The sequence below is a fragment of the Dicentrarchus labrax genome, unplaced genomic scaffold (assembly GCF_905237075.1).
Source record: "Dicentrarchus labrax unplaced genomic scaffold, dlabrax2021, whole genome shotgun sequence".
Taxonomy (NCBI): Eukaryota; Metazoa; Chordata; class Actinopteri; family Moronidae; genus Dicentrarchus; species Dicentrarchus labrax.
In genome coordinates, this window is record NW_026136835.1 from 1 (window position 1) to 26,509 (window position 26,509).

The 26,509-nt window shown below is 36.6% G+C and overlaps 2 protein-coding genes, 2 long non-coding RNA genes and 1 pseudogene across 5 annotated transcripts; 2 read left to right on the top strand and 3 right to left on the bottom strand.

The window, feature by feature from the left end:
- The first annotated feature begins 199 nt into the window (after positions 1-199).
- LOC127360035 (SLAM family member 9-like) lies at positions 200-4,042 on the top strand. Its single transcript, XM_051394299.1, has 4 exons — positions 200-302; positions 1,603-1,908; positions 1,994-2,278; positions 2,968-4,042. Exons 1-4 carry the CDS (start codon positions 254-256, stop codon positions 3,096-3,098), a joined length of 771 nt encoding a protein of 256 aa, XP_051250259.1. The 5' UTR covers positions 200-253; the 3' UTR covers positions 3,099-4,042.
- Positions 3,345-5,565, bottom strand: LOC127360037 (uncharacterized). The gene is made up of 2 exons (XR_007883138.1): positions 4,912-5,565; positions 3,345-4,519 (listed from the first exon to the last, which is right to left on the bottom strand). It is a non-coding gene; the product is annotated as an uncharacterized LOC127360037 (long non-coding RNA).
- Positions 5,566-6,334: 769 nt separating this feature from the next.
- On the bottom strand, positions 6,335-7,424 carry LOC127360036 (uncharacterized). Its single transcript, XR_007883137.1, has 2 exons — positions 7,254-7,424; positions 6,335-6,761 (listed from the first exon to the last, which is right to left on the bottom strand). It is a non-coding gene; the product is annotated as an uncharacterized LOC127360036 (long non-coding RNA).
- Positions 7,425-9,413: 1,989 nt separating this feature from the next.
- On the top strand, positions 9,414-14,908 carry LOC127360033 (uncharacterized; annotated as a pseudogene).
- Positions 14,909-15,945: 1,037 nt separating this feature from the next.
- LOC127360034 (CD48 antigen-like) lies at positions 15,946-25,764 on the bottom strand. 2 transcript variants are annotated; one of them, XM_051394298.1, is made up of 7 exons: positions 25,582-25,764; positions 19,855-20,160; positions 19,540-19,769; positions 18,763-18,817; positions 18,286-18,405; positions 17,669-17,712; positions 15,946-16,457 (listed from the first exon to the last, which is right to left on the bottom strand). In XM_051394298.1, the coding sequence occupies exons 1-7, from the start codon at positions 25,637-25,639 to the stop codon at positions 16,299-16,301; spliced, it is 972 nt and encodes a 323-aa protein (XP_051250258.1). In that variant the 5' UTR covers positions 25,640-25,764; the 3' UTR covers positions 15,946-16,298. The 2 variants fall into 2 exon arrangements, with proteins under 2 accessions (XP_051250258.1, XP_051250256.1); XM_051394296.1 differs by having other exon boundaries at positions 18,763-19,047; positions 19,485-19,769; positions 25,582-25,763.
- Between the last annotated feature and the right edge of the window lie 745 nt (positions 25,765-26,509).

Sequence of the window (26,509 nt, forward strand, 5' to 3'; positions counted from 1 at the left end):
CTCTTGTTTATCATCTTTTCATAAACTTTTACATTCAGATCTGTTTCCATTTCAGTCTCTATCAACAAATACCAAGAAGTCAAAGAGCTTGAAGAGAAACTCTAAATAGAGAAGTTAGCTTTTTCACATCATGCTCACATTGTGAAACTGTGTGTGGTTTGAAAGGAAAAATACACTGTGGTGTGTCTGTTAGAGCAAAACAGAACACATACATTACTGTAGTCCGACAGGGAAACCAGTCAGAGACTCTATAATGTCTATCTTTGTGATACTGGGACTGCTGGTCTGCACTGAGGCACCAGGTAGGATGATGACACTGTCTAATGAAAAGTTATTAACAGATAGAGCAATGCAGGGTCAGACTTCTTTATTGTGATTTATGAACTGAATACCACTACTTCAGATTTTATTTTACGATTACAACACAAAGCCTGTATGTGCTGTCTGATACAATGTGCTATTTTATCAGGAAGTTGGGAAGAGAAGATTATTGAGCCTTCCTTTGTATGTATAACCATGCAAAACATCAACCAAATGATTATATATTTAAAGACAGGGACAGATTTCTAAGAATTTAAAAGGAAAGAAACACAAAATGGAGTCATTTCATAAATATTTTCCTGCTTCTTTGTGAAGAATTTAAGAAAAAACTGTTTGAAGGACCAGAGTTTAGGATTTAGTGGTATAGGGCAGTGAAGTATACAATCATTTCATGTGAGAATACACAGGTGTTTCCTGTGCTGAAGTCTTTTCATTGTTCTTCATACAGGTAGTTACTATGGTAATTGCCAACATCCCTTAAATACTAACACACACATAATAACAGAGTCTGTGTTTAATTCTGCATATATTTAATCCAACACCAGCATTTTAGTGAGAAATAATATGGTCTGCCTCTCATGATACTGTACCGAGTTCAGGGGACAGAATAGTTAGAAACTTTATGGATTATATTGTTGCTGAATTGACAAGAAGACTGTGGACATCTGACACACTTTATCTTATGATAGAGTACCTTGTTGTTACGGACATGTTAAGCATTGTTAAGATGTCCTGTTTCCTAAAGTGAGTTTGGCGCAGTAGGGAACATTATTATGACATCCATAGACTGAATTCTTGTCACATTATTCCAAGTTGTGAATTGAATTAACAGTAAATATATAATTACTGTTATGAACACTGTTATGCTCACCTGACAGAGTAAAATACAGCAGTAGTCTATAAGAAAATAATGGGAAGATGATGCAGCTGTGCAGTAGTTGATTCTGAAACAAGGACATCATTTTGTTAAATGCCTGTTGCCTTGACTCTTCTCTCCTCGGTGTTCCTCCTCGCTTCCTCCGTTCTCATCTCTGGTGAGAGGGACTAAGATGCTAGGAGAGGGGGCGAGGATGTACAAACTGGGAAATAAGAGAGTCCTTAGGATACTGAACATATTGAAGTAAATGTTATCATAATGTGAAGTCCAAAGTGACTATGATGATCACTGGTTGAAATATAAAGCCTGCTTCAGACATGAACTAGGAATGGAGTAACATTCAGTATTGACCAGATAATCATGAATTGTGTATAATTTTTATTGTGGTATGTGTGTTTTTACAGGGTCCAGTGCTGTGACTCCTGTGTTTGTGCAGAAGGGAAATGATGTTCTTCTGAATGTCATGAAAGCTGATGTTATTCAGGATGTTTTTGCTGTTGTGTGGACCTTCAATAAAAAGGATGTTTTAGTAAGATTTTCACCCGGTAGAGAACCAACAGTCTCTCCTGCTTACACTGGAAGAGTTGAGTTTTCTGTCAATGATTACTCTCTGAAAGTGAAGAATCTACAAGAGGCAGACAGTGGAGTTTATACTGCACGAGTGACAAGGGATAGAGAGGAACTAGCTGAATACAATGTCACAGTTCAAGGTAGGTTTGTTAACATTTCAGACACTAATAGAGAGTTTTTGCTGTTATGTTTCGAAAACATTTCACACAAACCTTCCATCCCCAGATGCAATGTCTCCAGTTAACCTGAAGGTGGACTCTGTGTCCAACAGCTCAGACTCCTGTAACCTCACTGTGACCTGCAGTACACAGGACTCTCACATCAGCAGCACTTTTAGATGTGACACCAAAACCTGCAGGCAGGAGGGAGGAGAGCAATCAGAGGTCACAACATCTGGTGCTTCTCTCCATGTCTACCTGGTGAATCACTCAATCATCTGTAACCATAGCAACCAGGTCAGCTGGACCAAAGACATTGAAATGGCTGAACATTTCTGCCCTTTACATGCTGGTAAGACTGAAATAAAAAACAACTAACTGATAATAATGCACAGATTGTAGTTAATAAGAATCAAACAAGTTTTTTAAATTCTGAATTTATTCTACATTTGTTTTTTTTTACTTTGAAGTTTTTCTTACTAATCTGAAAATAGACATATTTGTGTTTATAAGTTTATATAAAGTATTTCTGATTCTGATTTTGCATTTGCTTTTGCAATTTAAACGCCTGTTTCCTATGCCAAATTATGCCCATTTGAATTGAACTGAATTGAATTGAAAATTGATAACAACAATGAATTGACTCAGTTAAATGATGAACTGACACATTTCTTTCCACCCATGCAATGTTAGTTTTTGCCAATGAACGTGCTATTTGTCTCTGTTACTATATTACAGTATGCATTAAGCATATAGACCAGACCTTAAATGTTATTGTTTGAAAAATATCTGTAAAATTAACAATCATTAACATAAAACTATCATCATGGTTTTTAACAATAATGTCTGTAAAAACTCAGCTGCGCTATGCATGTATTTTGAAATGTAGGAATTACAGTACTGGAGTCAACTACAAAGTACACAAACTGTTATTCAAATACAGTGAGAAGAATAACTGATTTGTTGCTTCCACTCCTGTTGTTGTAGTGTCACAGTGTAGATCAGTTTTGTAATGAAATTTGCTGTTTTGTTGTGTTTCAGGTTCAGAGTGTGTCTCTGCTGGTATCTCTGTGTGTCTGGTGAAGACTGTCGTGTTCTCTGTCGGGCTGATCATCATGGTGTCTGCCGTCATCTGTGTTCATATCATGGAGAAACTCAAGAAGCACAAATAAACAATTCTCTCTACCAAACCAATTTCTTCACTTTATTTTGACATCTCAACATATACAAACCATGTAAACAAATACATTCATTGAAAATGTTGAGGATAATACAAAAAGGTTAGAAAAATAACTTTCCATGTCCATTGTGGAGCAATATTAGATGTATCTCACATTCTTCAGTTAAAGGAACCCAGTGGAGTTTTTGATCACTAGCAGCATTATGGAGCAGTTGTTTTATGAGTGAGTGAGTCTCTGTTTTGTTTGTATTGTGTATGTCCAAGTCTGCACATTCCTGCCACTGATTTCATGCTATTTCACTGACGGACAGTTGGTGGCTGTAACACACCAAGAAATGTAAGTAGAGGAAGTAGAAGTCTGCAAGCCAGAAAACGTGGATGGAACCAATACAGGATATAAAATATTTGTGAAAATTGGCCGTTGCAAATGTTTTAGGAGGGAAATAAAAAATAAAACAAATGCAGTTCATTTTTCTTGATTACCCATTGATTATACCCAATAATGACTGTGCTTCCTTTATAAATAAAATAATTGTACAGAGATGACCATGATAGAAAATTCTTATATATTATATTGAAAAAAGAACAGCATACAATAAATAGCCTTGGGCAATACACTATATGTAATACTGTGGTCCTATTTACAATGGTCTCAGAAAGATTTATAAACATTTAATAAAATGCAATGTTAATGTGACCAAAACACTGATAATTGACAATATTTTATCTTTTTCTTTAACTAAGTAAAGCACTTTCTGGTACATACACCATTATTGGACACGAGTTAAAGCTGTATAATTATCTTTTATGAATTAATGAAGCCAAAAGATGTTGTGAGACTGATCTCTTTTTACTTACTTTATACTGTTAAACTGCATTTCATTGTCTCATACTTGTACACAATGACAATGACAATAAAGTTTAATCCAATCTGAATCTAATATTGTGAGTTTTTCACCAAGAAATCGATCAGAGCTCATCAGAGTCATCGGAGGGACCACTGATACACTGAATGGACAACAACAATGAATAACAATTATGAACTGAACTTAGCGGAACAATTATTGAAATGTTTTTCAACTCTACAAGGATAAATCATTTGATTTTAAATGGGATTTTCAGTTGAAGTCTGTTTTTAGAAACAATAAACTATTCAAGTACCTATAATACTGCATATCCCTTACAGGAGATTATTTAAATTATTTTTCAACTCTCTGTATGTAAACTAGGACACATACTGTACAAGGTGTGAAGGTGGTGAAAACTGTTTCAGGAGCTGGCAGGCTTTTCTACCTGAGCATACTAGCTCTCTGGTAGGGGGTCGACTTTAGTCTCAGTCGGTCCAGTGTCAGTTACCACCAAGGAGGGCAGTGTAGGATCTGAAGCACCATTAGGCTGGGCCAAAGCTTGCATCTGCAAAATACATAATATACAACATTTTTAGTAAAGGTTGCTATTTTTACTCTCCACTGTATTTCTAATGGTGTTGATATACTGCATCAACATGTGAAGTAATCTCACTATTAACAGATATCCATCAAAAACTACAATATTTTGTATCATTGGCTACAAAAGTGAGAGGAATAATTTTCATAACATTATAATCAATTTGTAGTTTTATCTGAAATACATAAAACAGCTGTAAAAACAGAATTTTAGGCATTTTTCATCAAGAGCAGTAAGGCCCTGAACATGGTTTCACTGTGTCCAAAAAGATGTGGCAAATAAAGAAAGCATTCACACGGCTTTGACAACACATGCAGTACATTGCATTTATAAAAAGATGGAAAATATATGGAAATTACACATTTTCTCTTCTTGAGTGCAGATTCACCAAAGAGTCTTCTGCTCACAATATTCTCATCATTCAGTGTGTAAGCAGAAGTACAACATTTGTGGCTCAGTATAAAGTCACGTTGCCTGTGTTGCCTAATGTGAGCCAACAAACAGAAGCAAGCAGTGAAGAAAATACAGGACTTAATGTTTTTTTTCTTAATTAATAATTGTATGAAGAGTTTTGAGAACACAACACCTTTTGGAACATGTATTTGCTGTTTTAGTGTTTGTGTCACAGTATTCTCAGAAATTGTTTCTAAAACTGCATCAAATGATGGTAAAACTATAATAACAACACTTGAGCAGAATAAAGAAACACATTGCAGATTGAGTGGATGGTGCATCATCAGGTTTATCTGGTCAGAAGCAGGACATTTGAACACAAGGAAGCAGAATAACCAGTGACGTGTGCATGTGGGAGAAAGCAACATGACCTGGAACAGCAGGTAGATGCAGAAGTTAGTTGCGAGGAGTCACAGGTCATGTACAGTAAATCTGACCACCTTGTCAGTAAAATGTATAGTGACTGGAGCGGACAGGGGTAGCCAATAGAAGTATGTGAGGCTCCAGCTTTTGATTTTGAAAATATTTCTATAAATAAATAAATAAATCCAGTTTCAAAACTTGACACTTACCTCTGTATTTTTGGTGTTCTTTATTTTGTCTGCAGGTCATAAAAAATACATGTTGCTTTAATTTACATTTCATTTTGAGAGTCCAAATTTTGGATTTAAAGCTTCATATTTCACTTCCATATTTAGGATTTTTATTTATTGTGATGCAACACTGATACTGATTGATAGTTGTAGGAATAGCTTGTATCAAAAAAAATGTGCTTTGACAACCAGCAATGTTCACTGATAACCCATTTCCTTCCCCCTGGGGATGTAAACAAATAGGATTTTATAGATTTTATTTTGTAATTCTATGTTACAATGCACACTTGGACTTACATGTTCTTCTCTTTTGACGATAACAAACTACAGAGACTGCAATAATGCAGAGAACTGTAATGGTAATGTAAGGTAGTAGCCTAAATACTCCACAAGGTGACACTGTTGCGCCCTCTATTGCTCTGTGAATACAGCAAATGTGGATGTTGGTCCCTTACGCGACACCGTAGTTGGGTTATTCATGCCGTGCGGGACGCCATTTTGGTTGTTAGTGGCGGCCTGCATCCTTTTAAAATATCCTAACTAAAATCACCCATATATTCATTATGTTCATCTGATGTGTTAATTTACATGTTAGTTTACATTTCGGTGTGGGTTTAAGAAGTGAACACTTGTATTTTTGTATGAAAACCTTGGCTGTAATGTTGGCTAGCTTGCTGTGCATGAATGGAGCACCTGTTCAGTGGAAATAGTGCAGGATGAAGCATGATTCTTTCAGTTTGCTGTTTTAAGTCATTTAATTTATTTTTATGAAGTCATAGAGTGCCGTATTTAATTTACACTTCCTGTAATTTATCATTTTCAGTTGTAGAGCATTATTTTGACACAATATTTGTTTCTTTGCACTAGAATATAGTTTGTAAGAAATATTATAAGGGTGTAAGGGTGACGGAGCCAGCAGCCAGTGTAGAGGACCAGAGGTGAAAGCTGTCAATGTGTGCCAACAAAGTGTCTCCAGGTCTCAGCCACAATCCAGAACTCCTGTCTCCAGTGCTTCTCTTCTCTCCCCACGCAAACACCCTATCACAACCATAAACACAAACGCAGAGTCTCTGGGTGTGTAGGGAGGCTTCAGCACATCCAGTGGGTTACAGTAACAAGCACAATGACAATGACATTGATGTCGTTGTGGAGTGGTCCAGAATCTGTACAGAAAAAAAAAGCCAGATTAGAAAATGATGCCTGGTTTAAGTCAAACAACATAAATACTGTTTACAGACTGCAGTTTTAATCATACAGGTTTATTGGTATCATCTGTAAGATAAATAATTTAATAATAATGAATTCAATTAAACCCTACTGGCTGGAGCTAAACATCACTAGCCACTTTCGAAAGATCTCTAAACCAGCAATTTTAAATACCACCTTTGTCTTAGTTTTACGAGGCCACCCAGGTAGAGGTTAATAATGATAGCTTGTTTATGTTAATATTACAGCTGAACTGAAAATTCACCATTTAGCTCAAAAACTAACTCATCATTGCTTATTTTACCAGTTTGCACTGAAATATAAAATTATTATTATATATACAATTATTAAAATAGATTTTATATCCCTCCCCTTTGCAGACACATTATTATGTTAGAAACATGACAGCAGAAACTCTCTATTAGTGTCTGAAATGTTCACAAACCTACCTTGAACTGTGACGTTGTATTCAGTTATTTCCTCTCTATCCCTTGTCACTCGTGCAGTATAAACTCCACTGTCTGCCTCTTGTAGATTCTTCACTTTCAGAGAATAATCATTCACAGAAAACTCAACTCTTCCAGTGTAAGCAGGTAGAATTGTTGGTTTATTACCAGGTAAAAATCTTACTAAAACATCCTTTTTATTGAAGTTCCACACAACAGAAAAAGGGTCCTGAAGAGCATCAGCTTTTGTGACATTCAGATAAACATAATTTCCCTTCTGCACAAACACAGGAGTCACAGCACTGGACCCTGTAAAACACACATAATAAAATAAAAATTATACACAATTTATGATGATTTGGTCAATACTGAATGTTAGCAAAGCTGTTTTAGTCAGCGGGTTGGTAACACTAGACATAGAGGTACAAAATGTTGTGTACATACATAACCATACCCAATCATACATACATAGGGAGCATATAAATACAAATATATGGAAGATAGAACAAGGCGGAAAGAATAAATCAAAAGATAAACGACAGAGATAAGTAAACAAACAAAGAGGAGATCTATAAGAAAGCTTGCCTTAAAACAGTCCACGGATTCAGCAAATCAGAACGATTGGGGAAGACTATTCTACAATGTTGAGGCTAAAACAGCAAAGGCACAGTCACCTATAGTTTTACAGTTAAAGCGGCGAATGGATAAAAGACCTAAATTTGAGGAGTGAAGAGGCCGAGGAGTGGAATAAGGAACAAGGAGATCTGAAATGTAACTGGGGGCAAGGTCATGAAGTGCCTTATATGTAATCAGTAAGAGCTTATAGATAAGCAGAGCATGTAAATAGCCAGGTGGGAACAATAAGTGAAGGTGTACTTCCCTGACTGCCTTAAATTCCTTATTGCTTAGGGCCGCTTGACATTCGCTTGCTCTCTCGGGTAAAAAAACAATATGTGTGTGCTTTCGGGTTACCACTTTTCACATTTATGTTCAAACTACATATACAAATATGGCATTTCATTTTTCATGAACATTATACAAAGAAAATTGTATGTGGAAACTGTGTGAACACAGCCCATGAACAGACCAAAGACAAAGGAAGTGGGTTAGCAGCAGTTATATTCCGTTCACCTGTGAGTTATAAGTGCAGCAGCAATTCTCCTACAAATATGGACAATGAGAGTCTCTCTTCTTCCACATTACAATGTAATATCAGTTTGCATTGTGTGTTTCATTTCAATAACTGCTGGGATTACTGTAGCCTAATTCTTTGTTTGTGTATCTCACTTGGTTATAAGGATCCAATCTTACAAGATGTACTGTAATCCATCATATACAGTACAGCAAGGTTTAAACTGCTTGGTATTTTGTTTCCAATCTAATCTTTTGATGTTAAAGACAAATACCTAGGATACACGTTAAATTTTTTTGAAACGTATGTTAACGGTAATCCTTCCTGTTCACATTGGCTGTGAGGAAATCCCCTTCTGGTGTAACGTTTATGTAAAAAATGCTCTGTTAAGTTTTTTCCAAACTTCAGGGAAGCAGTAGTAACACAATGGCAAAACTTCATACAAAAAAAGACTACCTACACTTTATTGATCCCCGGGAGGTAATGTGTGCAGTTGTTTTGGAGTTATGAGCCAAGTGATTACACCATTTGAGATGATAATGGTTAATTATCCTCACCCTCTGAACTATATTCCTCTTCTCCCATACTTCACTGATTTAGTTCAACGATACAAAAAACAAAATAGTAAATATGAAATAGAAAAAGTGTGTTTTACCTTGCAGTTGACACAGATACACCAAGAAAAGAGTACACATATACATGGGATCCATTCTGACGTGACAAATGAGGAAGTGCTCTGTCTGTTAAAGTAACTTCCAGCCATGGGGAGGAGGATCGCAGTCATACCAGAATGTATTGTATTACAGAAAAGTACCAATGTTATAAAATTATTTTTTCTGTTTTGCTACTGGTAACTTTAAAATATAAATGTATTCTGGGACAGTGGGCTACATTTAAGCATCCTACTAACAGCTGCTGACCTTTTACCAGCACCCAGAGTTTCCTGTTGATGGTTGTAAAATGTAAAATTGAATTAAAAGTCAGTTTCCACATGAGAGACAAAACCCTTTGGCCTACAGCACAGATCATCAATGATTTCAGAGCAGACTTCTCAGTGTGAAGTGCTGAAAGGGGGACAGAGAGCAGATAAAACCAACAATTATATTCTCAAGAGCAAGAAGGAGGACATGTAAGATGTTGTTTTAAAATAAACACGTGAACTGCATTCAGTTTGCATTCGTCTTTTTGTTTTATATTATTGGTCCTAAGCAAAGTTTATCATCCAATTAAATATATGGGCTTCATTAAAACTGGCTTTTGATTTGCAGGTTTTTTTTTTTCCTTGTCACAGTAAAAATGGAAGAGGTGTTAAATACAGAGCTACAAGACAGGAAGTGGTTTCAAGTGCAGTGAGCCACCAAGATGAATAGTGTTAAAGTGAAGTAAAAATTGAACTAATACAACAAATACACAGTACAAACTACAGTATTTTCTTCTTCTTTCAAACAACTTTTGTCCCAGGTACCAACGATGAAACTAACTTTGATGAAATATATAAAAACTAGCTACAGTGAATACATAAAACATAAATATATAGCTAATAGCCTATTTATTTAAATTATTCAAAATATGCACAGGATTAATTAAAACAGATAATACTACTCTTGTTTATCATCTTTTCATGAACTTTTACATTCAGATCTGTTTCTTTTTTGGTCTCTATCAACAGATATCAAGAAGTCAGCTTAACGAGGAACTCTTAATAGAGGAGATACCTTTTTCACATCATGCTCACATTGTGAAACTGTGTCTGGTTTGTCTGGAAAAACACAGCAGTTAGAGCAAAACAGAACACATTATTTATTGTAGTCCGACAGAGAAACCAGTCAGAGACTCTATAATATTTGTGGTACTGGGACTGCTGGTCTGCACTGAGGCACCAGGTAGGATAATGATAATGATAATAATGATGTCTAATTAAAAGTTATTAATTCATTGTGATTTATGAACTGAGAACCACGACTTCAGATTTTATTTTACGATTACAACGCAAAGCCTGTATGTGCTGTCTGAACTGCTGGCTAAATTTAAACGTAAATACAGTAAGATTGTTATCCACGTCGGCGGTAATGACACCCGTTTACGCCAATCGGAGGTCACTAAAATTAATGTGGAGTCGGTGTGTAAGTATGCTAAAACTATGTCGGACTCCGTAGTTTTCTCTGGACCCCTCCCCAATGTGACCAGTGATGACATGTATAGCCGCATGTCGTCATTCCACCGCTGGCTGTCGAGGTGGTGTCCAGAAAACGATGTGGGCTTCATTGATAACTGGAAGCCTTTTTAGGCAAAACCTGGTCTGATTAGGAGAGACGGCATCCATCCCACTTTGGATGGAGCGGCTCTCTTATCTAGAAATATGGCGAAGTTTATCTCTAAAACCTGACAGTCCAGAGTTGGGACCAGGAAGCAGAGCTGCTGTCTTACATACTTCTCTGCGCTTTCTTTAGAACAGTCACCCACCCAAAACCCGATAGAGACTGTGTCTGTCCCCCGACCACCTAAATTATTGAAAGAAATAAAAAGTTAAACATAAAAATCTAATAAAAATCTAATAAAAATTAAAACCAACTCCTCAGTAGCACAAAATAAGAGAATGAAATGTGTGCTGTTAAATATCAGGTCTCTGTCCTCTAAAGCTGTTTTAGTTAATGAATTAATATCAGATTATGATATTGATTTACTTTGTCTTACTGAGACCTGGTTGTCCCACGAGGAGTATGTTAGCCTAAATGAATCCACCCCCCCAGTCATATTAATACTCACATTCCTCGAGGCACTGGCCGAGGAGGTGGAGTAGCAGCTATATATGATTCGAGCGTTTTAATGGACCCTAAACCTAAACTAAATTATAATTCATTTGACAGCCTTGTTCTTAGTCTTTCTCTCTACCATCACAACGCGCTGCTAAACTGTTGCAAGGAGGACGCTAGTGAGAGGTCACGTGATCACTAGTCATGTGACTGAATCCTGCCATGCTGTAGAGAGCGTTGCTGCACCGTGTATTCAGTGGATGTGAGGAGTTTCCGCGCGCGTTTAAATATTTTTGGCGAAGTAATTTAAATACTCGATAATGAAATTTGCACATCATCAAAACAACGATGACGATATTATCGCAAACGATATATATCGCCCACCTCTAATTGGTAATGTAAAAAAGGGAACATGTTAAAGGCTGCGATCACTGAGGACTGAAGGACCAGGCCTGCTTACAGAGGCCCAGAGGTCACCTGATTGATTGACCTTCACAGAGTCTGAGAGGAGAGGAGTTGGAGGAGGAATGTGACTTATGGTGCGATCCATTTGTCTCGTAAATCCCCCACCCGAGTTGCTCTGACGCGAGAACGTGATGTAATTGCCTGGCTTGTACCACTTATAGAGTTCCATTTGTCTTTGGGCATTACGAGTCGGAAAGAACATGGACGCCACCAGTGCAGCATCTGTCATGTTATTGCTTGTGGCTCATCTAAACAAGCTCAATGTGAAATAAAAACGTTTTTCTACAGAAACACTAACATTTCAAGTAATTCCGTTATTGCAAGTCTTACATTTCAATAATATTTTGCCATTTTCGTCTATTTCAATGTCAACAAGTGCTGTGGCGTTTGTCTCGAGCAACCAGGGGCCTCCAGGGGCCTCCAGGGGCCACCAGGGTCAGTGGCAGGTTAGTGTTATTGTTAGCTACATTAGCCTATTAAGCAAACCAGCTAGAAAACAAAACTTTACATTGTATTGCACGCACAGCAACACCGTGCAATGCATAAATTGGTGACCGGACTAAAGCAGCAATGTAAACAAGTGTGTAGGAGCATTTAAAATCGACATTAAAACGACCAACCTAGTACAAATACAAAGAAAATATATCTGCCATCTTTGTTTTGCGAGTCGTACATTCACCCTCGTTTAGCTCGGTGTACTGTGAGGAGCCCCGAGTGGGACGGCTGATTTTACGACCAAAAGGGGGTAGCTCCAATGCTCTTTGCACAGAAAAACGCTCCGTAAATAAAAACATGACAAAATCAAATACAAATTAATTTATGTATGTAGGTTTGCGTTATTTATTTGTTATTTATTCCAATGGGACAATATGCTGCTTTTTAGCTACACCAGAGTTAGCTGTAAGCTAATTTACATGTGCACATTTTTACTAACATTTTCAACCCAACTAATTTAAGTATGTATGTATGTATTTAGTGATTTAATTGTTATTTATTTCATTGGGACCATGTACAGTTTTTAGCTGCACCAGAGTTTTTCTTATTTTACATGTGTGCATGTTTACTAGCATATTAGCTGTTTCGAGGAGTATCAGTCCATGAGTAAACTTATGTGTACATCATGTTTAGCGACCTACAAAGTTGCTATTTTTACACTTTTTTTCAAATTTGCATGTCATGACAAATGTACAAGGCTTTTATAAGTATCTAAATCAGAATAAGCCATGAAATATGACAGAACTTCTTACCTGGTCGACGTTTGTGTATGGAGCTACCACTTGAATTTTCTCGCCATTTTGAATTGGCACCGTAGTGTGATAGAAATTTCTGACACCACCATATGGTAGTGTAAGTACCCATATTCGTACCATAACACCCCCAATTCAAAAGTGAACACAATTGTGGACATAAGAGCTAAAAAGTGCTGTCCACTTATGTGGCCGCTAAGCCCTATAAGTCATATTTATCAGATCGCTCGCAGTTTGTATATGTTAACGATGAATCTTCAATAAATACTACAGTTAGTCATGGAGTTCCACAAGGTTCTGTACTTGGACCAATACTATTTACTTTATATATGCTCCCTTTAGGCAACATTATTAGGAATCACTCCATTAACTTTCACTGTTATGCAGATAGTACGCAGTTATATCAATCAAGCCCGATGAAATTAATCAATTATCTAAATTACAAACATGTCTTAAGGACATAAAATCCTGGATGACCTGCAATTTTCTGATGTTAAACTCAGAAAAAAACGAAATTCTTGTTCTAAGATGCTAGGAGAGGGGGCAAGGAGAGGATGTACAACCTGGGAAATGAGCCTACTGAATATATTGAAGTAAATGTTATTATAATGTGAGATCCAAAGTGACTTGCATGTTTCTCTCATATACACACTCAGGTCTTGCTCAAAGCCTATTTGACACATGGGCAGAGGAAGCAAAGCCTCAAAGTTGGTCTACATTAGTGTGGGTGAGAAGGAGGAAAAAAGGAGGAAAAGGTTGAAGAAAGTTTAATGTTTTTAAGTAGGCTAAGTAAGCAGTTGTGGTAGTTTAGACAAGAATGGTGAAGCACTTTTTCCCACAGGAGCAACAGTAGAAAAACAAGCCTTGATAAACTTAATTTCTTAATGTAACACTATGATGGTCACTGGTTGAAATATGAAGCCTGCTTTAGACATGAACTAGGAATGGAGTAACATTCAGTATTGACCAAATAATCATATATTGTGTGTAACTTTATGCTATTATGTGTGTTTTTACAGGGTCCAGTGCTGTGACTCCTGTGTTTGTGCAGAAGGGAAATGATGTTCTTCTGAATCTCAAGAAAGCTGATGTTCTTCAGGACGTTTTTTCTGTTGTGTGGAACTTCAATAAATTCAATAATATTTTCAACTAGTAAAGAACCAACAGTCCTCCCTGCTAACACTGGAAGAGTTGAGTTGTCTGAGAATGATTACTCTCTGAAAGTGAAGAATCTACAAGAGGCAGACAGTGGAGTTTATACTGCTAATGTCACAGTTCAAGGTAGGTTTGTGAACATTTCAGACACTAATAGAGAGTTTCTGCTGTCATGTTTCTAAAACATTTCACACAAACTTCCATCCTCAGATGCAGTGTCTCCAGTTAACCTGAAGGTGGACTCTGTGTCCAGAAGCTCAGACTCCTGTAACCTCACTGTGACCTGCAGTACACAGGACTCTCACATCAGCAGCACTTTTAGATGTGTCACCAGAACCTGCAGTCAGGAGGGAGGAGAGCAATCAGAGTTCACAACATCTTCTCTCCATGTCTACCTGGTGAATAACTCAATCATCTGTAACCATAGCAACAAGGTCAACTGGACCAAAGATATTAAAATGACTGAACATCTCTGCCCTCAACATGCAGCAAGAAGTAACGTTTTTTTTCTTACTTATCAGTATATAGATATATTTGTGTTTATAATTATATATAAAGTATTTATGATTCTGATTTTACTGATTTCAATTTAAATGTCTGTTTATGCCAATTAATCCCATTTGGACTGAATTGAATTGAACTGAAAATTGATAACAAGAATTAAATGACTCAGTTTAATTGCTTCCACTCCTGTTGCTGTAGTGTCACAGTGTAGATCAGTTTTGTAATTAAACTAGCTGTTTTGTTGTGTTTCAGGTTCAGAGTGTGTCTCTGCTGGTATCTCTGTGTGTCTGGTGAAGACAGTCGTGTTCTCTGTCGGTCTGATCATCATGGTGTCTGTCGTCATCAGTGTTCATATCATGGAGAGGCTCAAGAAGCACAAATAAACAATTCTCTACCAACCAATTCCTTAACTTTATTTTGACATGTCAACATATACAAAGCATATAAACAAATACATTCACTGAAAATGTTGAGAATAACGCAAAATTCTAACCATTAGCAGAATTATAGAGCAGTTGTTTTATGAGTGAGTGAGTCCCTGTTTTATTCGAACTGTGCATGTCCAAGTCTACAATCTTAAAATATTTGTAAAAAAATGTTTCAGAAGGGAAATGAAAAAAAACAAGTGCTGTTATTTTTCTTGATTACCCATTTACTCTACCCAATAATGACTGCGCTACATTTGTAAATAAAATGATTGTACAGAGATGACCATGATAGAAAATGCTTTTATATTATATTGAAAAAGGAACAACAGCATACAATTTATTTAATATCTGTACATTTAATAAAATGCAATGTTAATGTGAGCAAAACACTGATAATTGACAATATTTAATCTTTTTCTTTAACTAAGCAAAGCACTGTCTGGTACATACACCATTATTGGACACGAGTTAAAGCTGTAAAATTATCTTTTATGAATTTATGAAGTCAAAAGATCTTGTGTCACTGATCTCTTTTTACTTACTTTATACTGTTAAACTGCATTTCATTGTCTCAGTACTTGTGCACAATGACAATGACAATAAAGTTTAATCCAATCTGAATCTAATATTTTGAGTTTTTCAGCAAGAAATCGATCAGAGCTCGTCAGAGTCATCGGAGGGACCATTGATACACTGAATGCACAACAACAATGAATAACAATTATGAACTGAGCGGAACAATTATTGAAATGTTTTTCAACTCTACAAGGATAAAGCATTTGATTTTAAATGGGATTTTCAGTTGAATATTTTGTATTAATATTTGTCTGTTTTTATAAACAATAAACTATTCAAGTACCTAGAATAATATCCCTGACAGGAAATTATTTACATTGAATTCTGTTCCAATTGTCTTTGGTTGTCAATATACAAGCTTCAAACTAATCTACATAACAAAAGTTTATTAAGTATTGTAAACAATGACATATAATTTACAAAGAATATAACAAAAATACAAATATATACATAATATAATTGTTCTGAAGCTTTTAAACGATCTGCAGTGATCCCCAGGTCCCCAAGCTGAGGCTTCCTTCCATAATTGATACTAAAACGGCTCTTCATGAGGTTTGAATTCATATAGGACCTAATGATGAATTTAAAGAGGAACTTCTGAATGTGTGTGATGCTTAGTAACATTTCCTTATTCGGTTTAAAGTAGAACAGGTCACATAAGTGGAAATTTCAACTCTCTGTATGTAAACTATGATACATACTGTACAAGGTGTAACGGTGGGTGCATCCAGTGTCACCAGCATACAAACAGGAAACTGCAGTATGTGGACACTTCTTGATGAACTGTTTCAGGACCTGGCAGTATTTTCTACCTCAGCATACAAGCTCTCTGGTAAAGTGTTGCCTCTAGTCTCAGTCGGTCCAGTGTGAGTTCCCACCAAGGAGTACAGTGTAGAAGGATCTGAAGCATCAATAGTTGGATTTGGAGGCTGGGCCACAGTTTCCATCTGCAAAATACATAACATACAACATTTTTAAAGGTTAAAGTAAAGGTTGTTGTTGTTGTTGATGCTATTTTTACTTTACACTGTATTTCTAATGGTGTTGTTATACTGCATAAACATGTGAGGTAATCTCACTATTAACAGATATCCATCAAAAACTACAAAATGTATAATAGGCCACAAAAGTGAGAAGAATGATTTTCATAACATTATAATCAATTTGTGATTTTATCTAAAATGTATAAAACAGCTGTAAAACACATTTTTAGGCATTTTTCATCAAGAGCAGTAAGGCACTGAACATTATTTCACTGTGTCCAAAAAGATGTGACAATTACAACACACAGAAACTAGAACTCAAGCAAATAAAGAAAGCATTCACACGGCTTTGACAACACATGCAGTACGTTGCATTTATAAAAAATTACACAATTTCTCTTCTTGAGTGCAGATTTCACAAAAGAGTCTTCTGCTCACAATATTCTCAACATTCAGTGTGTAAGAATATGCAGAAGTACAACATCTGTGGCTCAGTATGAAGTCACATTGCCTGTGTTGCCTAATGTGAGCCAACAAACAGAAGCAAACAGAGAAGAAAATACAGGACTTAAAGTAAAAGAAATTGTTGCAGTATTGGCTCTTTTTTCTTAATTAATAATTGTATGAAGAGTTTTGAGAACACAACACCTTTTGGAACATGTATTTGCTGTTTTAGTGTTTGTGGCACTTACAGTATTCTCAGAAATTGAGCTTTTGTTTCTAAAACTGCATCAAAAACTATAATTAAAGACAAGCAAACAACACGTGAGCAGAATAAAGAAACACAGTGCAGTTTGAGTGGATGGTGCATCATCAGGTTTATCTGGTCAGAAGCAGGACATTTGAGCACAAGGAAGCAGAACAACCAGTGACGTGTGCATGTGGGAGAAAGCAACACGACCTGGAACAGCAGGTAGATGCAGAAGTCAGTCGCGAGGAGTCACAGGTCATGTACAGTAAATATCACCACCTTGACAGTAAAATGTATAGTGACTGGAGCGGACAGGGGTAGCCAATAGAAGTATGTGAGGCTCCAACTTTTGATTCTGAAAACATTTCTTTATTTGGCCTGTTTCCTCAAATCCAGTCACAATTGCTAATAATTTAAAATCTGAAAAATTCTGTTCCCTGGTTTGTCTGGTTAATTATGTGATGCTAAAAAAAATGTGACTTACCTCTGGAACTGCATATATGGTATTTTCGGTGTTCTCTCGTTTATCTGCAGGTCATAAATAAAACGTGTTGCTTTAATTTACGTTTCATTTTGAGAGCTTTACTTCTACTATTTAACCACAATACATTTATATAACTTTAGCTGCATCTATACATTGATTCCAGATTTTGGATGTGTCTAAATAACTCCACACAGCAGCACACTTTAAAGCTTCTATGTTTAGGATTTGTATTTATTGTGATGCCAGTGATTCCTAGAGCTGATGTCCCATTTCCTCCCCCTGGGATCTCACCTGAGATCTGGCCACGAGATGCTAAGAGTAAATGGGCTAAACCAAGATCGTACTAACTCTAGGATTGTCTCGTTTTTCTACAGTGAAAAATCAGTTCTGGTAATTGACTAATTTGTAATAAGCAATAATCACATAAAAAAACAACTACATATAAGAATGACTATGGTAAAGAGTGAACAATTGTGTATTCCCATACTGTGAACTGTATGAAGGGTTAATTATATGATTCCTGTAATTTCATTTTCTAATAAAGGGAGAGTGTATATAGATGATAAACAAATAGCATTTATAGATTTTATTTTGCAATTCAATATTAAAATGCACACCTGGACATGTTCTTCTCTTTCGAAGATAAAAAAACGCAGCAACAATGATGATAAAAACAATTGCAACAGGCACCATGACAATGACAATGGCAATGATGTTGTTGTGGGGTTGTTCAGCAACTGGAAAGAAAAACAAAAGCCAGATTAGAAAATCTAGAAAATCGAAAATTTTTTAATAAAAAATAAAATGATGCCTGGCTTTAGTCATGGTAATGTTTAGATGAAAACAAACATACTTTTGTTTTGCACCGAAAATTCTACACTTAATTGTTCAACTCAGTGAAGCCATTTTGGCCACCAGAACTCTCTTCCTTTCTGTACTTTCTACTGTAGTTTGTATTTCAACCCTTCAGCCACACAGGGTGGATTATTCATGTTTATTACTTATTTACTTTAAAAACAAAACGCTTACAATCAGTTAAATATAATTCCAAACTGTACATTATTATCAGCAAGGGGTTTGTCTTTCAGTCTTACCAGCATGTTGAGGGCAGAGATGTTCAGTCATTTCAATGTCTTTGGTCCAGTTGACCTGGTTGCCATGGTTACAAATGATTGAGCCATCCACCAGGTAGACATGGAGAGAAGCCCCAGATGTTGTGACCCTTGATTGCTCTCCTCCCTCCTGACTGCAGGTTTTGGTGTCACATCTAAAAGTGCTGCTGATGTGAGAGTCCTGTGTACTGCAGGTCACAGTGAGGTTACAGGAGTCTGAGCTGTTGGACACAGAGTCCACCTTCAGTTCAACTGGAGACACTGCATCTGAGGATGGAAGGTTTGTGTGAAATGTTTTAGAAACATGGCAGCAGAAACTCTCTATTAGTGTCTGAAATGTTCACAAACCTACCTTGAACTGTGACACTGTATGAAAATGATGCCTGGCTTAAGTCAAACAACATAAATACTGTGTACAGTGGTTTACAGTAATAGGTAATGTTTAGATGAAAACAAACATACTTTTGTTTTGCACCGAAAATTCTACACTTAATTGTTCAACTCAGTGAGGTAATTTTGGCCACCAGAACTCTCTTCCTTTCTGTACTTTCTACTTTAGTTTGTATTTCAACCCTTCAGCCACACAGGGTGGATTATTCATGTTCATAACTTATTTACTTTAAAAACAAAATTCTTACAGTCAGTTAAATCTAATTCCAATCTGTGCATTATTATCAATTAGTCATTTTGTTTTTCAGTATTACCATCATGTTGAGTGCAGAAATGTTCAGTCATTTCAATGTCTTTGGTCCAGCTGACCTGGTTGCTATGGTTACAAATGATTGAGTGATTCACCAGGTAGACATGGAGAGAAGCACCAGATGTTGTGACCTCTGATTGCTCTCCTCCCTCCTGACTGCAGGTTTTGGTGTCACATCTAATAGTGCTGTTGATGTGAGAGTCCTGTGTATTGCAGGTCACAGTGAGGTTACAGGAGTCTGAGCTTCTGGACACAGAGTCCACCTTCAGTTTAACTGGAGACACTGCATCTGAGGATGGAAGGTTTGTGTGAAATGTTTTAGAAACATGACAGCAGAAACTCTCTATTAGTGTCTGAAATGTTCACAAACCTACCTTGAACTGTGACATTGTATTCAGTTAGTTCCTCTATATCCCTTGTCACTCGTGCAGTATAAACTCCACTGTCTGTCTCTTGTAGATTCTTCACTTTCAGAGAATAATTATTGACAGAAAACTCAACTCTTCCAGTGTAATTAGAGAGGACTATTGGTTCTCTACCAGGTGAAAATCTTATTAAAACATCCTTTTCATTAAGCTTCCACACAACAGAAAAAATGTCCTGAACAACATCAGCTTTCTCGACATTCAGAAGAACATCATTTCCCTTCTGCACAAACACAGGAGTCTCAGCACTGGACCCTGTAAAAACACATATAATACAATAATAATTACACACAATATATGATTATTTGGTCAATACTGAATGTTAGTCCATTCCTACTATATGTCTAACTAACTGGATCATCTGTTGAAATGAAGAAGCACCTTCAGCTTATCATGGTTCATCAAGGGTTGGAAAATGTCTTTAAAAGTGCCTTGAATTGATATAGAGGAGTTTAACAAAGGTCCAATGAAAGTAAGATGTTACATAAAGTTTTTATTTTTATTTTCAACATAACAGTCCATTCAGTCTCTTTTGGAAAACTGGGGACTTTATTTTACCCACATTACTTTTCACTCATTCACATGCAATTCAACAAAAATAAAATAAATAAAATAAAATAAACTACAAACACAAGGAAAACATGCAAACTCCACACAGAAAGATGGATTTTAAATAAGGACCATGTGCCTGTTTATAGCCCTTTTAAATTATTCTAATGGAAAATGTTTCATTTAACCACTATCTAACCCTAACCTTAGCAAAGCTGTTTTAGTCACCTTACACTAACCACACAGATACAAAATGTTGTTGCTGTCATATGAGTTGTCTTTAAAGGCACTGAAAGACTTTATATAGTTCCATTTGTGTTTAGAAAAGTCAGTTCTTCAAAACTACTCCAGAATAAAACTGCTTGCTACAGGTAATGAAATAAATAATTGGCACAAATGTGCACACAGAAACATTTCCCTTACAGCTCAGCTATTCTAGTCTGCATAGTAGGTTTGGTTTGGTTAGTGTTGTGGTTTGGAGTTATTCTTGTATTATTATATATACTCGTGTATTATTTGTGCATATTTACTTGCGTAACTTGTTATTTTGTTTGTATTGCTGTGTTATGTTCTTTTTACTTATGTTTGAGAAGCCACTATAGTAGAACAAAACACCTGCTGATAAGCAGAGCATGTAAATACCCAGGTAGGAATCTGTAACAATAGGTGAAGGTGTACTTCTGTGACTGCCTTAAATTCCTTATTGCGTTGGAGGCTCCTGTCAGAAAACCTACAACCTGCAAAGACTGTATGGACACCTGAGTGCAAAATATTGACATTTTTTAATTAATAAATCATATGCTTTTATATTTAACCCTTGGTCTGAGCCAGTCGTGTTTGCTGCAGCTGTTCCCCAACACAATTCCCTGTGGTTCACAAGGACCGTGTCTGCGTCTTGTTGATTTTTATTTTGCCACCATGTTAACAAATTGAGACGTACGTCTCACATATGTCTCAACTGCAGTGATGCTTGGAGGGAGGTATCTTTCCGCTACACTTTCTGTTGCCCTCTCTTAGATAAAAAAAACAATATTTGTGTGCTTTCGGGTAACCACTTTTCACATTTATGTTTAACTACACTGAACAAAATTATAAACGCAGCACTTTTGTTTTTGCCCCCATTCTGAATGAGCTGAACTCAAAGATCTAAGACTTTCTCTATGTACAAAAAAGGCCTATTTCTATGGGCTGATTTTTGTGTCAGTAGAAACTGAATTTGAATCATTTAGAAGTGAATCTGAATTGCTCAACTTGAATAATTGCATTGAAAAACTGAATCTGAATAGCATAATTTGAATTTGAATGTATTAGTTTGAAACTGAATTCCAATAAACTTGAAACTGAATATAATATTATGAATCTGAATTCACTTGCAACTGAAACTGCATTTGAGCCTCACCTAAAATTCAACTTTTTATGTACTTTCAGTCCTCTCAATTCAATTTCAATCCACAAGATTCACTTTTAAGGTCACAGACAGGTCAAGGTCCTTGAGGAAGAAGCAATTGAGTGCAGAGTAAGCCTGCATTCTTTCCAACAGCCAGCAGAGGGCGACTTCACTGGATAAAGAAGCTCAGTTCCATCAGAAATAATGACAAAATAAGTTTCCCACCTGACTGTTATCTCATTAAACATTTTTCTTATGAGTTTTTGATCTTAATCGTCAGTTTCAAGTCCTTTTAAACACAGCATGATGTTCATTTAAAGGTGTAACTTCCGATCCAATTTAGAGGAAAATAGACGATAAAGCAGGGTATGCTTTAGGGTGGGGCTACCTTATGATTGACAAGTCTGTGGCAACCTGTCAATCAAGCTAGAGTGACTCCCCCCACTGGTGTCTAATGTTACATCTCTGCTACAGGTCCAGGAAATGGTCAAAAACAAACGGGCTGCTTGGCCAAAAGGAGCTCTGTGTATCTGCACTCAATTGCTCTTACTGAACGACCTTGACCTGAATCTTGTGGATTGAAATTGAATTGAGAGAACTGAAAGTACATAAAAAGTTGAATTTTTAGTGAGGCTCAAATACAGTTTCAGTTGCAAGTGAATTCAGATTCATGATATTATATTCAGTTTCAAGTTTATTGGAATTCAGTTTCAAACTGATAAATTCAAATTCAAATTATGCTATTCAGATTCAGTTTTTCAATACAGTTATTCAAGTTGAGCAATTCAGATTCAGTTCTAAATTATTCAAATTCAGTTTCTACTGACACAAAAATCTGCCCATATATTTGAACAATATTTGAGAGTGTTAGTGAGCATTTCTCCTTTGCCAAGATAATCCATCCACCTCACAGATGTGGCATATCAAGATGCTGATCAGACAGCATGGGTATTGCACAGGTGTTCCTTAGATAGATAGATAGATAGATAGATAGATAGATAGATAGATAGATAGATAGATAGATAGATAGATAGATAGATAGATAGATAGATAGACCTTATTAATCCCTGAAGGGAAATTGGGTCATCATAGCGGCCAGGTACATTAAAATACAATAAAATACAATAGAATAAAATACAACAATAGAATACTTAGAAAATATAAAAAAAAGATAAAAAGGTAGGTAAGGTGCAAAGTTTTTAGTTTTTAGTTGCAAGATGGTGGTAATAGTACTGATGACCTGATGGTAGTGTTATTGTTAATAACACTATATAATAATAACAGTATATAATGATAATATTAATAATATTTATAATAGTATAAGAAAAATATGATATGTATATATAACATGATGACTGAACAGATATACATGTATACATACTTAGGCTGGCCACAATAAAAAAACACTCGAAAATGTGCAGTTCCATCACACAGCACAATGCCACAGATGTTGCAAGTTTTTAGGTAGCGTGCAATTGGCATGCTGACTGCAGGAATGTCCACCAGAGCTGTTGCCCGTGAATTGAATGTTAATTTCTCTACCATAAGCAGTCTCCAAAGGCGTTTCAGAGAATTTGGCAGTACATCCAACCCGGCCTCACAACCGCAGATCACGTGTAACCACACAAGCCCAGGACCTCCACATCCAGCATCTTCACCCCCAAGATTGTCTGAGACCAGCCACCCGGACAGCTGCTGCAACAATAGGTTTGCATAACCAAAGAATTTCTGCACAAACTGTCAGGAACCGTCTCAGGAAAGCTCATCTGCATGCTTGTCGTCCTCATCGGGGTCTCTACCAGACTGCAGTTTGTCGTCAGTAACCGACTTGAGTGGGCAAATGCTCACTGGCGTCTGGCACTTTGAAGAGGTGTTCTCTTCACGGATGAATCCCGGTTTTCACTGTACAGGGCAGATGAGCAGTTTGCTGATGTCAACGTTGTGGATCGAGTGGCCCATGGAGGCGGTGGGGTTATGGTATGGGCAGACGTGTGTTATGGACAACGAACACAGGTGCATTTTATTGATGGCATTTTGAATGCACAGAGTAACCGTGTTGAGATCCTGAGGCCCATTGTTGTGCCATTCATCCACGACCATCACCTCATGTTGCAGCATGATAATGCAAGGCCCCATGTTGCAAGGATCTGTACACAATTCCTGGAAGCTGAAAACATCCCAGTTCTTGCATGGCCAGCATACTCACCGGACATGTCAACCATTGAGCATGTTTGGGATGCTCTGGATCGGCGTATACGACAGCGTGTTCCAGGTCCTGCCAATATCCAGCAACTTCGCACAGCCATTGAAGATGAGTGGACCAACGTTCCACAGGCCACAATCAAAAACCTGATCAACTCTATGCGAAGGAGATGTGTTGCACTGCGTGAGGCAAATGGTGGTCACACCAGATACTGACTGGTTTCTGGACCCCCCTGACCCCCTAATACAGTGAAACTGCACATTTTCGAGTGGCCTTTTACTGTGGCCAGCCTAAGGCACACCTGTGCAATACCCATACTGTCTGATCAGCATCTTGATATGCCACACCTGTGAGGTGGATGGATTATCTCGGCAAAGGAGAAGTGCTCACTTACACAGATTTTGACAGATTTGTGAACAATATTTAAAAGAAATAGGCCTTTTGTGTGCATAGAGAAAGTCTTAGATCTTTGAGTTCAGCTCATGACGAATGGGGGCAAAAACAAAAGTGTTTATAATTTTGTTCAGTGTACATATACGTATATGGCATTCGATTTTTCATGAACACTATACAAAGAAAAGTGTAGGTGGAAACTGTGTGAACACAGCCCATGAACGGTCTAACACTGATCAAACCACTAAGGAAATGGGTAAGCAGCAGTTATAAGTGCAGCAACACTTCTGCAAATATGGACAATGAGAGTCTCTCTTCTTCCACATTACAATGTAATATCAGTTTGCATTATATGTTTCATTTCAACAACTGCTGGGATTACTGTAGCCTAATTCTTTGTTTGTGTATCTCACTTGGTTATAAGGAAGTTTCAATCTTACAAGATGTACTGTAATCCATCATATACAGTACAGCAAGGTTTAAACTGCTTTGTATTTTGTTTCTAATCTAATCTTACACAGTACAGTAACTTAAACTTCTTACAAAAAGGACTACCTTTTACGGGCGCCCGGAGAAACCGGTGCCCCATGTACCCTGTTTCCACACAAGGCTGAGTCCTTGCTGCACTGGCCTAGTGTTCGAATCCGACCTGCAGCCCCCCCTTTCCTGTCACTATCAATTAAAATAAATAATCCACTTGATTTAGCTAACTCAGACTGCTTCAATTATCATATGCTATTGCTATATGCTATCAAAAACACTTTATTATATGAAATAATTACTAATGTGTCATTAATTAATTAAAATTGGGGCGAGTTTGACAGATAAAAGTAATTAATGAAGCACTGCAACACAGGACCATGAAACAATTAAATAAATAGTGAAATAATTATATATGTTTTTTAAATAAAATGAATCGGTATTTGAATGAATTAATGATACATTTATGTATTTAATTCCAATTTTAATTAATTAATTTACATTTATATATTTATTTATTTAATTAAGTAATTACACCAGTTGAGATGATAATGGTCAATTATCCTCACCCTATGATCTATATTCCACTTCTTCCATTCTTCACTGATTTAGTTCTACAGAACATAAAACAAAATATTAATTAAATATAAAAAGTGTGTTTTACCTTGCAGTTGACACAGATACACCAGGAAAACAGCACACACATACGAAATGGTCTCCATTCTGACATGCAGCAAATAAGGAAGTGCTTTGTCTTTTAAAGCAACTTGGGGAGGGGGGACCACAGCAATACCGGAGTATATTGCAAGCTCAAGAATTACATTTTAGGGTGAAGTACTTTTACTTACTCTTTTGATCATTTATGATTTATGTTTATGAAAAAGACCCAGGCAGCCAATCAAATCAATTAAGAGGTGGCCTTAACTACTTCCTTTTTGTTTTGATACTGGTAGATGAGAGAGCAAAAGGGGGAATTCATGAGTCATGTTGTCATAGTTTCATTTAGGCTCACCCAGTTGCCGCAATGCGTCTCTGTCTGATCAGCTCTCAGATTTTATCATGACACTAAAGCAGTTTCTTAGTCAGAAAACAGCCTACCTTACATTTATCCATAATGTTACAGGACACAATGCAGAACACATTCCAAAAATGATGTTATGAACAGTAAGTTTTGGAGACTTATTGGAAAATATGAGAAAAAAGGAATTATTATATAGCAGATAAAACCAAGAATTATATTCTTGAGAGCAGGAAGGAGAATGTCACAGTAAAATGCAAGAGGTGTTAATTATAGAGCAGAAAACAGGAAGTGGTTTCAAGTGCATTGAGCCATCAAGATGAATTCTAGTGTTAAAGTGAAACAAAAACTGAACTAACACAACAAATACACAATACAAACTACCGTGTTTTCTTCTCCTTTCAAGTAACTTTTGTTCCAGGTACCAAAGATGAAATTATTCTTAAGATAACTTTGATGAAATATATAAAATCTAGTTACTCTTAAGTTAATACATAAAACATAAATATATAGCTAATAGCCTATTTATTTAAATTATTCAAAATATGCACAGGATTGGTTGAAACAGATAATA

What these genes read in the sequence shown, in the direction of transcription:
- LOC127360035 (XM_051394299.1), top strand. Translation starts at nt 254, where the DNA reads ATGTCTATCTTTGTGATACTGGGACTGCTGGTCTGCACTGAGGCACCA. An exon ending in GGTCTGCACTGAGGCACCAG is followed by an intron (nt 303 to 1,602) that starts GTAGGATGATGA and finishes GTGTTTTTACAG; the next exon opens with GGTCCAGTGCTGTGACTCCT. An exon ending in ATACAATGTCACAGTTCAAG is followed by an intron (nt 1,909 to 1,993) that starts GTAGGTTTGTTA and finishes TTCCATCCCCAG; the next exon opens with ATGCAATGTCTCCAGTTAAC.
- LOC127360034 (XM_051394296.1), bottom strand. Translation starts at nt 25,639, where the DNA reads ATGGAGACCATTTCGTATGTGTGTGCTGTTTTCCTGGTGTATCTGTGT. An exon ending in GTATCTGTGTCAACTGCAAG is followed by an intron (nt 20,161 to 25,581) that starts GTAAAACACACT and finishes GTGTTTTTACAG; the next exon opens with GGTCCAGTGCTGAGACTCCT. An exon ending in TTTCTGCACTCAACATGATG is followed by an intron (nt 19,048 to 19,484) that starts GTAATACTGAAA and finishes TTCCATCCTCAG; the next exon opens with ATGCAGTGTCTCCAGTTGAA.